At 44.1% G+C, this 13,123-nt stretch overlaps 1 protein-coding gene across 1 annotated transcript; it reads left to right on the top strand.

The window, feature by feature from the left end:
* The first annotated feature begins 356 nt into the window (after positions 1-356).
* LOC127781298 (probable protein phosphatase 2C 3) lies at positions 357-8,234 on the top strand. Its single transcript, XM_052308241.1, has 8 exons — positions 357-842; positions 1,266-1,437; positions 1,528-1,681; positions 2,227-2,290; positions 2,442-2,549; positions 2,733-2,858; positions 3,001-3,233; positions 7,667-8,234. The coding sequence occupies exons 1-8, from the start codon at positions 465-467 to the stop codon at positions 7,887-7,889; spliced, it is 1,458 nt and encodes a 485-aa protein (XP_052164201.1). The 5' UTR covers positions 357-464; the 3' UTR covers positions 7,890-8,234.
* Positions 8,235-13,123: the final 4,889 nt, after the last annotated feature.

Here is a 13,123-nt window from a genome sequence, read left to right as displayed (position 1 = left end):
TAGTTTTTTTATTTATCTATATTTAATGCTTTATGCATGTGTCTAAAGATTCGATATGATGTTTTTTTAAATTTTTTTTTGATAACTAGACGGGGCCTAAGCCATGGTACATGAAGAGTAGCTAGGTGACAATCGAGTTTACCACACCCGAGGCGTGACACCATCCCGGTGAACACGTCGTGAGTGAGGCGAGCATGAGGTACCAAAGGTCCAGGTGGAAATTAAAACCAAAAAAAAAAAAAAGGGGGAGAGCAGCAACTGGGCTGGACTCCGCTAATAGAAAAAAAAAAAAAGAAGGGCGTAATAAAAACGAGACAAAACCGCGTCTCGTCTCGTCTCGCCCCTCGCCTCGCCATCTTCCTCCTCCCCCACCTTTCCGCGTGCCTGTCCGCCCCTTCGGCCCCGCCCCGCCCCCTGCCCTGCGCCCTCCCCTCCGCCTCGATCCGATCGGGGGAAGCGGGGTAATGTCGTCGCCGTCGCCGTCATCGGAGGCGGCGGCGGCGCACCACCACCACCACCAACGGCGCCAGCATGCGGGCGCCGCGGGGGGGAGCGGGCTCGTGCCGCTCGCCGCGCTCATCAAGGAGGAGGCCCGCGCGGAGCGGCCGATGGGCAGCGGGAGCAGGATCTGCGCGCGCGACGAGGAGGACGGCGGCGGCGGCGCCGGCGCCCAGGGGGGGCGGCGGTGGCGGAGGCCGCTGCTGCGGTACGGGTGCGCGGCGCAGTCGAAGAAGGGGGAAGACTTCTTCCTCCTCAGGACCGACTGCGCCCGGCCCTCCACCTCGTCGTCCTCCTCCTCCTCCTTGGCGTCCTCGCCTCCCCACACCTTCGCCGTCTTCGCCGTGAGTTTGTGTGCTCCACCGTCGTGTTCGTGTTCGTGTTCGTGAGTGTGTGTATGGCAGTGCGGCGCGATTTGGCATTTCGGGGTGCCTGCTTCGAATTTTCCCCTTCCGGTCCTTGGGTTTGTGCTCCTGAGTAGCTAAATAGCCAGCTAGTGGGGTATTACCATCAGCCGTGGCATGCGAAGCTTGGATTTCGCTCCCGTTTATGGGGTGTGTGGTTGCTAAATTGCTATGCTGTGCTATGTATATGTTATATAGTTTCAGATCTTGGTATGCTAGTTCTTTGTATGGCTTTAGGCATGCTAGTGAGACCTTGGAAATTGCAACTACGCATGTAACCATTGTATGGAGATGCTTTGAGTTGTGAGTGCCGGGATTGGACTGTTTTCACAATTCACTAATTGGGTGTTTCTCTGTCTGTAGGTTCTTGATGGCCATAATGGTAATGCCGCCGCAATATACACCAGGGACAATCTGCTCAATCATGTCCTTAGCGCAATGCCAAGAGGACTCTCCAGGGAGGAGTGGTTGCATGCGCTCCCCCGTGCGCTTGTCGCAGGGTTTGTTAAGACTGACAAAGAATTCCAACACAAAGGCATGATCCTGTATTTGGTGTTTGGGATTTACCTCTATGTATAAGTTATGCCAAACGTTGACGCAATTTTCCTTTTTGGCTATGCACCAGGCCAAACATCTGGCACAACTGCCACATTCGTGATCATTGACGGATGGACTATCACCGTTGCTTCAGTTGGTGATTCCCGGTGTATTTTGGATGCTCAGGGTGGCGCTGTTTCTTTGCTTACTGTGGATCACAGACTAGAAGAAAATGTGGAGGAGTGAGTATCTGTCGCTTACCATTAATATGGTATTTTATTTAGAGGCTCTGCAAGTCAGCATGCATTGCATATTCTTTGCTTTGCAAATGGAATATGAAAGGGTTAACTAGAATATCTTGCATGACTGTTTTCCATATATTATCTAATTAGTTATTTGTATTGTTCTATTCAATTTCTATTTATAATGTTCATATGTCTTCATGCAACTGCTACTTCTCCCTTCAATAAAAAAAATGATTTCCTGTTTCTATTTGCACACAAATTAAGTGGACCATGCTACTACAATTACTGGAGTTGTACTTACTACTAAAATAGTTCCTCAGATCAACAATTAAACGGTATGGAGTGAAAATGTGTCCATTTGCTGTATTCTTGAATTTCATTTAGACTCATAGTCTTACACAACTCCAAGTGATTTGTTGTTTTATATTTTTCTGTTAAGTTCCTTTGTCCCTGAGCAATAGCATGTTTTTTTTTTTGGTTGACTGCTGAATAGAAAAGTAACTTGTAAGCTTTAACCAACCTTCTATATAAAATGATTGTAGGAGGGAACGTGTCACTGCGAGTGGAGGTGAAGTTGGAAGGCTTAGTGTTGTTGGTGGGGCAGAGGTGTGTTTCACTGCCTTTCTGTTACAACTTACAACGATATGGTTGCAAACATAGCTTGCTATGCTATGTAAGATAGCTCCATTGGATACATGTGCTTAGTTTTGGAAGGATTACAAAACAATGCTAACAAGCTGTATCACCCTTTTATCAGATTGGTCCACTGAGATGCTGGCCAGGAGGTTTATGTCTATCAAGATCCATTGGAGATATCGATGTTGGAGAATTTATAGTTCCTGTTCCCTATGTCAAGCAAGTGAAGGTAAAACTTTGACACTTTGCAAATAGACGCCTGGAATTCCTCCTAGGTTTCTGTTTGGCAATAATATATTTTTGACAGCCCAACAACAAAGAGACAAGAACACATGTTCCTGCTCGATGTCCTATGTTATTGGTGGAAGATAGCTAACTGCCTTCTTTATTAATTTATTGTTATTTTCCGTAGTTGTCGAATGCTGGAGGGAGGCTTATTATTGCATCAGATGGCATTTGGGATGCCTTGTCATCAGAGGCAGCTGCAAAGTGTTGCAGAGGTTTGCCTGCTGAGCTTGCTGCTAAGCAAGTTGTTAAGGTAAGAAACTATCTAGTGTTCTCTAAATTCTTAGCAATCCTGCTGTAAAACCAGTTATTGTGCCTCGAATGGGTACCGAATTACTAATGTTGCATCATCAGACATGTTTCCTTATAAATGAGTTGTTTCCCTAATTTTTTAGGAGGCGCTCAGGACAAGAGGGCTAAAAGATGATACGACCTGCATCGTTGTTGACATGATCCCACCTGATCAAACAATACGTCATCCATCTCCACCAAAAAAGATAAACAAGTTGAAGTCTTTAATCTTTAGAAAAAAGACAAAAGACCATCCTAATAAACTGACTAAGCAGCTGTCAGCAGCGGGTATGGTGGAAGAGTTATTCGAAGAAGGTTCAGCAATGCTATCAGAGAGGTCAGTTGTAGCTCTCCTCTAAGAGTGTTTATGAACTTTCTAAGTGTTTCACTGCTAGCTCCCTGTTCTTGGGTGTAAGCAGCTGGATTCATAGTCAACCATACATCAGTGTTTATGTGTATATACATCAGTAGTTTATTTTCTTGAGCCAACTAACCACTATGTTAGTCCAGTAGTCCTGTTTTAAGTATAGCATGACGCCATGACACCCTGTGGATTATATACCCAGTCAGATTGGATCGCCATGACCCAGTCTCTTGCTTGACCAAGACCATTAACACAGGTTGATTGAGTCCATAAACTTGGCCGTGGTATTCTTGTTGAAGGTCAATGAAGTACAAAGCTATTTATCATAGTACAACCGACATATAGGAAAAAAAAAAGAAGCTGTTCTCCTTGAGCCTAATAATCCATCTGAGCAGCATTGACCACTCCTGTAGCCTAACAGCCCATAAAGGCTTTTTTTTGGATTTAAAAACACAAACAAACACGGAGGGTTTATGGATATATTGCAACTACACAGGCCGCTGGTGCCATGAATGTGAATGGAGTATGAGTCGTTGTCCGCCATCCTCTTTTCTCATGTTCTCTTCTCTCAAGCTAGCAAGCCGTGATGATGGTGATCAGCAACTTTGCCAGTGATGAATCTAGCAAGCAGTGATGGCAAGGGGGTGGAGATAGCAAGTAATGGAGGTGTTAACTGACATTTGTAGCTAGTTAGTTCAGGTTCACTATCATCTTGTCCTCTATTGTCTATCAGCAGTGATCAGGAACTAGCACAGTCTGGTCCGGTTTTGAGCCAAGACTGTTTCAGCAAGGGAGTCTCCCTGAACTAGTGACCACTGTGAAGGGCTGGTTTTGTGCTGAACTGACAATATTACTGGAGCAGTTGGATGAAGTTGAAGCCAATAAGGTCCCTCTGTGGAACCCGACTAGTCTATGTTCTACAACCCATTTAACCAACTAGCGCACGATGGTATTGCCTTAGGAGGGAAACATGCACTGTAAGGCCTGTTTTCTATGCCATACCGACAATGACTTATTTTATTAATTCTTTGAACAGTCGGTTGAACTGGTAAACCTGTGTTCCTATTGGGGAACCACTAAAGTGAGTTATTCACAGGCTAACATCTGGTTCAGTTCTTTAAACTATGCCTACGATCCCCATCCTGACAGTGACAACTCTGGTTGAAACCATACCAGATCGATTTTGTTTTCTTGCAAGTCACACCCAATTGGTTTAGTGTCACACTGTCACCATTAGTTCAGTTTGACTAAGCAATAAGTGTGTTCAAACTATGCAAAAGTTCACATCAGTGGTTATCATAGTCAAAAGGAATAAATTAGTGATCACAGCCCCCGTGTGAAAGCACTGGAAACAAGATCCAATTAATATTTGATACATATTGGCCACTGACACAGTGCCAGTTAGACCCTTTCTTTTTCAGATAATAGTTAGACCTTGGTTTGAACACATTGTTTAAAATTGTGCTTCGTCTTGGCTCATTGGCCATGTTTTTGTTTCAATTTCTTATCCATCTCATTCCCTTCCAGATCTTACTTTTTTTTGGTTCAATTCAGATGATAACAGAACACAATAATCCTAGTCTGCTCACCTATGATTTTCTGGTCCATTGTACTCCTAATTTTGGAGTGCACATTTATTGCTTACTCAGTTCTCTGATGGTACTATATTATGTTGGCCCAAGATTGGCGCAACTTACTTCCTGCAAGCACAATACTTGAGCAATATGTTCCTATGTGGTGACACACTTGTCAGATGGGATGAGCTCATTGAGCCCTGGCATTAGTATTGTTCTTATTATTTAATATTAGCTCTGGGAGAGTTAGACAGTAACTATTACTACCTTGGTAAGTAACGATCAAGTAATAATGAGCAAATACAAACAACTTGAGCTGATCTTATAGGTGGACATTGCATGCTTCATGCTTATCTAGAACAAGGTGAGGATGCTTGAAAATGGACTGCTTAGATAAATAGCATTTTTGGTTTGGGAAAATAGGCCAATTTGGTCCATCAAGTTCCATTCCAGGGTCGCTTTGGTCCTTGAAATTTGATTTTGTCCAAACCAGTCATTTAACTTTACCTTTTGGGTCAATATGACCCTTGGGCCCACCTTATGTGCCATGTGGGCAAGACAGATGGCAATCCTTATCGTGAAAACACTATTTGTCCCCCTATATCTCTAGTTAGAAAAACATCATGATAAAATTATCCAGTCATTTCCTAGCCAGTCGATCGCATACTTGTTCATGCCAAAAGACAATGATAAAGCGCAGGGGCGTGCCCAGGATTTAGAGGTTGGGCGTTCAAAATATGAAGGGTAATATAAGTTCTTTTAAACACCCAAATGCCTAATAATTGGCTTCTATAACATCAAACACTAGTGTTTGTACGATATCTAACATATATATAACACAAAATTGAGGCTAAATTCACATTTTCATAGAATTGATCATTACTTGAAATTGTTCAACATACAGGAGTGCTAATAGCCCCTTGTCCCTCTTCATTTTTGGACCTAGAATTTAATAGCCAACTTTACTTCTATTCTTAGAAATTAAGCCATTGCACAAGTCTAAATCCTGGTATATATACAGTAAGCATCTAAAGCCATTCCACAAGCACAAGTTCCTACTTCCTTAAATGGCTAAATCCTAAGTGTGAAATTGTGAATAACTCAGATGAGTAGAGCAAATCAACTATTCAGTAAAATTCACTAACTTCTGCTTGAGATTTTAGAAGGCAGAGCAGATGAGTAGCAATAGTTGTCAGCCGAGCTCACCCAACCCAATCACCCTTGTGGCCTCACTGGCTTGCCGCCTAGCACACCGTCCAGCCCGACCCCTTGCCCTGTCACTGCTCGGCGCCTGCACCTATGCTGCTCGGCCACTGTGCATACCTCCTTGCCACTAACATCGTGCAGCCGTAGCACGCGTGAGGCGTGCTGCCATTGCCGGTCGTCGCCAATCAGCCACTAGCAGCCTGTGCCACGCCGCCAGCCACCGCCACCCGTTGCCCCTGCCTTGTTTCCGCCCAGCGCCCGCGGCGGCCCCTGCAGCACCGCCCGGCCACTGCAGCCCGCGTGGTGGCGCGCCGCCGTCACCCGATTGCCGCTGCTCAGCCACCAGCCACCCATGCCATGCCCACGCCACCGCCACCCACTGTCCCTGCCCTAGCTAGGGTTTGGTTTATGTGGGTGCCTTGGTGGTGGGTGGGCCTGGCCGGCCTGTTTGGCTGTTTGGGAGTGGGGGAAAAGTTGGGCCTAGGCTAGCGAATGGGCCAAAAGATAGGGGAGGAGGGACACGGCCTAGTAACGTGGCTTGTTTGTTCTATGGGCTGATTGAGGTCTTTTTTCTATTTTTTAACACATATACCAAATACATAGATACATGTTAGTTTTTTGCTAAAAATCTTGGGTATACATCTGAATACCCTTGAATAATGCAGGGCCCACCCCCTGATAAAGCGGTCAGCTTGTTCTATTCTCAAATAGGTATACAAGGGTAAACTAGTTTTCGCCATTGAGATAGCCACCAAGCTGAACTTATACTGAGTTGTCTTGCTAACATGGTGCTCTCAGTCCACTATTAAAACAATTCTTTGTATGTGTACACAATCAACCATTCCTTTGTCCCCTTCGTATTCTCGTATATAAGGGAGGATTGGAGGAACCCTGTTGGCTGGTCCACCAAGTTGCCAAAATGCTTAGAGTCTTCCTTTCAACGTGGGAATGAGATGAGGAACATGGAGAATTGGAAATAGATAAGCTACATTTTTTTTGTGGGGGTGGTGGGGGTTTGTACATTATTCTGTTTGAGCACTTAGATCACAATTTATTTTGTACAGCTTAGAGGAATACCCTCTTCATTCATCCTTTAATTGAAAGGACCACAAGTTGGTTTGTACAAGCCTTGTGTGAGACAAATCCAATGTTTTGGGAGTGGTTAGTAATGTCATGCACATAAAGATTATAATGCTTTAGCATTTTAACTTGTTCGTTTTGATTGAATCAGCTGTTCGTCTTGGTTGATTTCCCTAATCTGCATGAATAACTTGAACAAGCTCTTTTGAGCTTGTTTGCTTGCTGCTTTATATATATATATATATATATATCAGCTTATGCTTAGTCTATGATGTTGGCAAAAGTCCATGTAACTGCTGATTTACCACCCTTCTTGCTGACTATTTTGACTGTTAGCTTGGTACTATACTGTGCTACACATAAGAATAATGCAACCATATGTTTTTTGTAATGTGATGTACAAATTTCTCTTCAGCTCGGGTTGTTTGCAATTTTTATTTCTAATATTCGTTCACTATCTTTCTTTGCAGAGATCTTATGCTTTCTGTCCATAAGACGTGCACTTTAGAATATATTTTCTGATTTCATATGCTTTTTACTACGCAGGTTAGGCAATGACTCAAGTGGTCGGAGAACATCATCAAGCTTGTTTACATGTGCCATCTGCCAGGTGGACCTTGAACCAAGTGAAGGTATATCAGTCCATGCTGGTTCAATCTTCTCTTCCAGCTCCTCTAAGCCATGGGAAGGCCCTTTCCTTTGTTCCGATTGCCGCGACAAGAAGGATGCCATGGAAGGTAAACGACCAAGTGGCGTCAAGGTTCTATGATATCACTTGCAATCAGCCACCATTGTAGCTCCCGCAAACTCACCTTCTTTTTCAATTGTGAGCGCTCTTTGTGTTACAATTTTTCTCTCTCGATTTTAGGCGATTCGGATAATTTTAGGTTGCATTTTAATTTATTATGTGAGGAACTAGCCGCCGTGTTGTAAGTAGTATCGGGGAAAGGAAAATGTGAAGCGAGTGAATAGAGTATGTCTCCATTTTTCTCTTGTAGGTGCATGAACTAACTGCAGCTTGCCTCTCGCGAGTTGAGTATGATAGTCCGATTATTCTTTATTTGTAACTTATCGGTGCCTTTATTGCTAATGGAATATCCTATTCTTGCGTTCTCTTCTTTTTTTCTCCTGCTCTTCTTTTTTACACGATAATCCATTGCCGAAGGATATGCCAGTGATTCTAACCTGATTAACTTGTGAAGGCCAAGCAAAAAAAAAAGGTCTTGTGAAAGGCGAAACCATGCGAGATATTGTTACGCCACTGGTGGCGCTGTCTAGCACAAGAGTTTCGAGTAGCCAATCAACTAATGAATTGTTGTTGATGTGGCGGAATTAACTGTCAATCGCCTCTTCGCTAGTCATCTATCGTCTTGTGCAAGTTGATCAGCGTCGTTGCTGGACAGCACCCCTCCTTTGCTGTTGCAGATGCGCAAGGTCAATATTATCTTGGGTCATAGATATCTCTCGCGTCGCTCTCCCGCGGCTCGGGAGGCGATGACCTGGCCGACCCTCTCCCCCACCTCCCCTCTCTGCCTCACCGTCACTCGAGCGGCCGCGTGGCTTCCGCCTATCGAAACATGAATTCGGCAATAATAAAACGGGGTAGCACACGAGACCTAAAAGTGGATGGATGCGGAGACAAAAGATTTAGACAGGTTCAGGCTCTCTCGATGAGAGGTAATACCCTACTCCTGTTTGGGAATTTGAATCCGCCGGGTGTAGTATAGATCTGACGATCATATGTGCTCATGCCCCCTAGAGGGCCTCCTGCTCACCTTATATAGGGTGGGGGGCAGGATTATAAGATAGAAACCTTAACTAATACGGTATCGGTTTCCTAAATCTACTTTACAATATTATCAAATCAGGACTTTAGGCCGTTCCGTACTATATAAGGAAACATAATACCCAAGTCATGATCTGTTACATATTTCATAGATATAAGTTATCCCCTATAACTAGTCGGATAACCATGCCGTGTGGCCCACATGGCATGGTTGTGGGGCGGGGCGGGACGGCCCGCAACCCGTCCCACTTGCAATCCTACATGTGGGTATGGGGTACCCACAATCTCCATAGTAGCCCCTGAGACCTTAACAGACGAAAAGATAATCTTCTCTCGAACCAGATTACTCCAAAGCCAAGTGCTTCAATCATCTTTGCCATGGTCTCCCGAGTACTTTTACCAAATATGAAGACTGTGGAGGGCTGAAAAATAATTGAATGTAAATTTAGGTGCATCGAGTATATGCACCTAATAGGTGTAGCCTCCGACCATGTGATTAGTTGAAAAAACCAAGCATATAGTCAAGGAATAAATAATCCAACTAACTGAGTGGTTTTGATAATTGTAATCAACCAAATGACTTAGATATCAATATATAGCATATGCGATGTGAATCCCCGAATAACATGATCCAAGTGATATACCGACTGCTTTGTAAAATATGATGAGTACAACCTAAAGTTGCCTACATCATTAAAAATTCACATAGCAAAACAGCTATAAAGAAGCTTGAATGCTGCGAATAAAGAAATTTCTAAAGTATTGGGCATACGCCATGCGCACACTGTTTTAACATATGTGCTTAAGTCCCTAAAAAACACATGGTTTCACCATACCTGGAAATATATGGCATATGTGGTGTAAAATCTGAGTAAATAAACTCATAAAAGATTTACCAACCGCCTGGAAAATGACCACAATGTATAATCAGCCTAAGCCATAATATTAGTCAATAAAAATGCACACTTACGTGGCAAAAAGCAACGATATTGTATCCAATCAATTGCTTGATAAACCCAAACAGTGCCTTGACTATATAAAAAAGTCAGCGAGGCAGCTATATAAAGCTTTACTGTTTGACACCTTTTAAGATGCATTGTACCAACTCCTAAAAAGTTGAGTAACTGCGGTATAAAATGATTTTAAGGTATTGGGCACTTGATCACGCGCACTTTGGCCTAAGCAAAAAGTGCCTAAGTCCCTAAAAGAACGTGACAGGCCACACCTGAAAATATGGGCTGCAGACATATTAGGCCTAGGCCAAAAAATATGCCTTCGACACCCTTTAAAGGATGACGCATATAACATGCTCCCGAGTAATACATCTTCCGGGTGATATAGACCAAGTGTAGCTCATATCAATAGCTTCTGATCTGAGTGATTATCCCTTATGGGATACTCCAAAATAGATAAAATAATTGAATCCCGACTGGCGCAAGTATTCGGTTGATAACCCTTATGGGGAATAATAAATAGTCCAGTCTTTGAGCATAGAAAATAGACCCATGATCATGAATTCATGTTGCATGTATTCGGAGCAAGTCCAAATTGAAGGTATGATACTTGTGTTTGAGCTAGTAAGCCCCTGAGCACGTAGTCACAATTGTTCATTGATGGTAGCTGACACAGTTGGCATAGAGACAAGACGACCAATATAGAGATAATATTGCCCAGCAGAGGTGGCAAAAATATTGGTGGTAGTGAAGATAGTGATACCAATCAAAAGTGATGAAGTTGCACAGCCGTGGAGGCGAAGAAACCAGTCGGCAGCAGTCAGGTCAGCCATCAATGAAGATGAAGGCGCCCAGCGATAAAGTTGTGTAGCCATGGCAGCGAAATAATCAGTCAGTGACAGACGAGGAAGATCAAAGGCGAGACAAAATCCACCAATCATGAAGATGAAGAAAAATAGTCGACGACGACAAACGCAACCGACATGATGAAGATGACGATGTCGGTGATCCAGTCAATAGCAGTGTAGCAACCAATGATAATGACGAAGACGCTCATCAGCATTTGCATAGTAGGTCAACCATGAAGGCGAAATAACTAGTCGGCAATGACAGAAGCAGCCGGAGGTGAAAACGTAGTCATCCATTAGCAACGGCAGAGATGTCAGGGCCGATGAAGTAGAGGTGCTGGTGATGATGTCAGTGACAATAATCCATCAAATTGTTGAGAATATATCAAAACTCGAGTAGTTTCCTTGATTCGAGTGTGTGCATAAAGAAGACTGATGCAAAGCTTCTTGATTTACGAAGATGACTGCAAAACTTAGTGTTATAGCTATTGCAGATGCTTCACTTGAAGGAAAGTAGAAACTGTTGTTCAACTCATTGGATCTGATCTGAGTTGATTGGTTGATGACTCCAAACTCCCAGACATGTAAATTAAATCTCAAACTTGAGAAATTTGGAGTAGATTGTGGCGGCATGAAGAAGCCAAAATTGCCGATGTAATAATTGGAGTCGCTGAAATTAAATGTCGGCTCTGAAGCGAAGACGAAGATAATAACTCCCTGAATTGATTCGTTGATTGATTGATTGCTTCATCTTGACATAAGGCTTGTCGAATTTTGAGAGTCTTGTATTTGTGTAGCTCCCGACTTTTTGGTTAGTTGAGAAACAACTGAACATAGAGTCGAGAACTGTAGCTTCTTGTCGTCGAGTAGTCATTGCTTGAGTGAAGATACGTGTTGAAGATGTCCGAGTAGAAATATTGAAGATTGGAACACCATTTGTTATAGTAAAATAACACGGCATAATATTTCGTGACACATGCCGAGATGTCGAGGCTCTTGTAGACATCGTGTTTGGTGAAGTGGCAAATCATGCGAAGTATAGGCTATAGAGTTTGCCGATGTCGAAAATAATAAATATGAAGTAGCTCCACCATGGTGACAAAGTTGCACAGCAGTCAACAGCAGACGAGACGACCGGCGGTGAAGATGATAAGGCCAATAACTAGTGGCAGAATCATGCAGCCAAGGAGGTGAATAAACCAGTCGGCTGCAGATGTAGACAACTTGAGTTGAAGGTGATGACGCCTATTTGTGGTGGCGGCAACGTGGCCAGCCGTGAAGACGATAGCATCAATTGGCGTCATACGAGCGGCCGGTCGGTGAAGATGTAGACGTCCGACAACGGCGGCATAATAGGCCAGCCTTGCAGGCGGAGACACCAGTCGGCGGCGGACAAGGCGGCCGGTTGGTGAAGATGTAGACACCCAACAACGGCGGCATAATAGGCCAGCCGTGCAGGCGGTGACACCAGTCGGCGGCGGCGAAGGCAAATCGGCGGTGAAGATGTAGACGCCTAACAACGGTGGTGTGACCAACCAACCGTATAGGCGAAGACACCAGTCAGTGGCGACGAAGGCAAGCCGGCGGTGAAGATGTAGACACCCAACAACGGTGGCATAATAGGCCAGCCGTGCAGGCGGTGAAACGAGTCGGCGGTGGCGAAGGCAAGCCGGCGGTGAAGATGTAGACGCCTAACAACGGTGGTGTGACCAACCAACCGTATAGGCGAGTTGGCGGCGACGAAGGCAAGCCGGCGGTGAAGATGTAGACGCATAACAACGATGGTGTGACCAACCAACCGTATAGGCGAAGACACCAGTCGGCGGCGACGACGGCAAGCCGGTGGTGATGTTCTGACTGATCCATTCCTGGAGCGTAAGAGATAAGCTTAAAGCCATGAATCCCTTTTATGCCTATCTGGATCTGGATCCTGCAGAACAAATGTATAGGATGAGTAGTATCTGATGTAAATATAATACTCGAGGAAAATTCAAGTATTTTAAAATATTTATAAATATGTATTTCTTCTTTTGTCAATTTTGATTTCCCCGAGCGGATGACTCCTTACGTTTAAACACTCTGTCCGACTAGTCATAGCCCCCAAGCATCGGGAGTCGGCCTAGGCACTTCCCAAACATGCATATGAGTGACATGAGTTCGTCATTAATGGAACAAAGTTTCACGAATTGGAATTTACTACTCGGGTACTTTTGCAATTGTTAAGAGTAGAAAATAAATTATCTTATCTTTATGCTTTTGATTTCTTCCGAGTAATACTTAGCACCTTGCGTTACTCGGTCCATCCAACGAGCCTCCGGGTGCTAGGAATCGGCCCAAAGGCAACTATCCATTGGCAAACCAAACGGAAAGCATAGGAAGATGGAACTCCATAACTCGATAGGCACTTTTGTACTCA

This window comes from Oryza glaberrima, chromosome 1 (assembly GCF_000147395.1).
Source record: "Oryza glaberrima chromosome 1, OglaRS2, whole genome shotgun sequence".
In the NCBI taxonomy this organism is placed as follows: Eukaryota; Viridiplantae; Streptophyta; class Magnoliopsida; order Poales; family Poaceae; genus Oryza; species Oryza glaberrima.
Note: the sequence above shows the minus strand (reverse complement) of the source record. Positions and strands in the feature narration are given on the sequence as shown.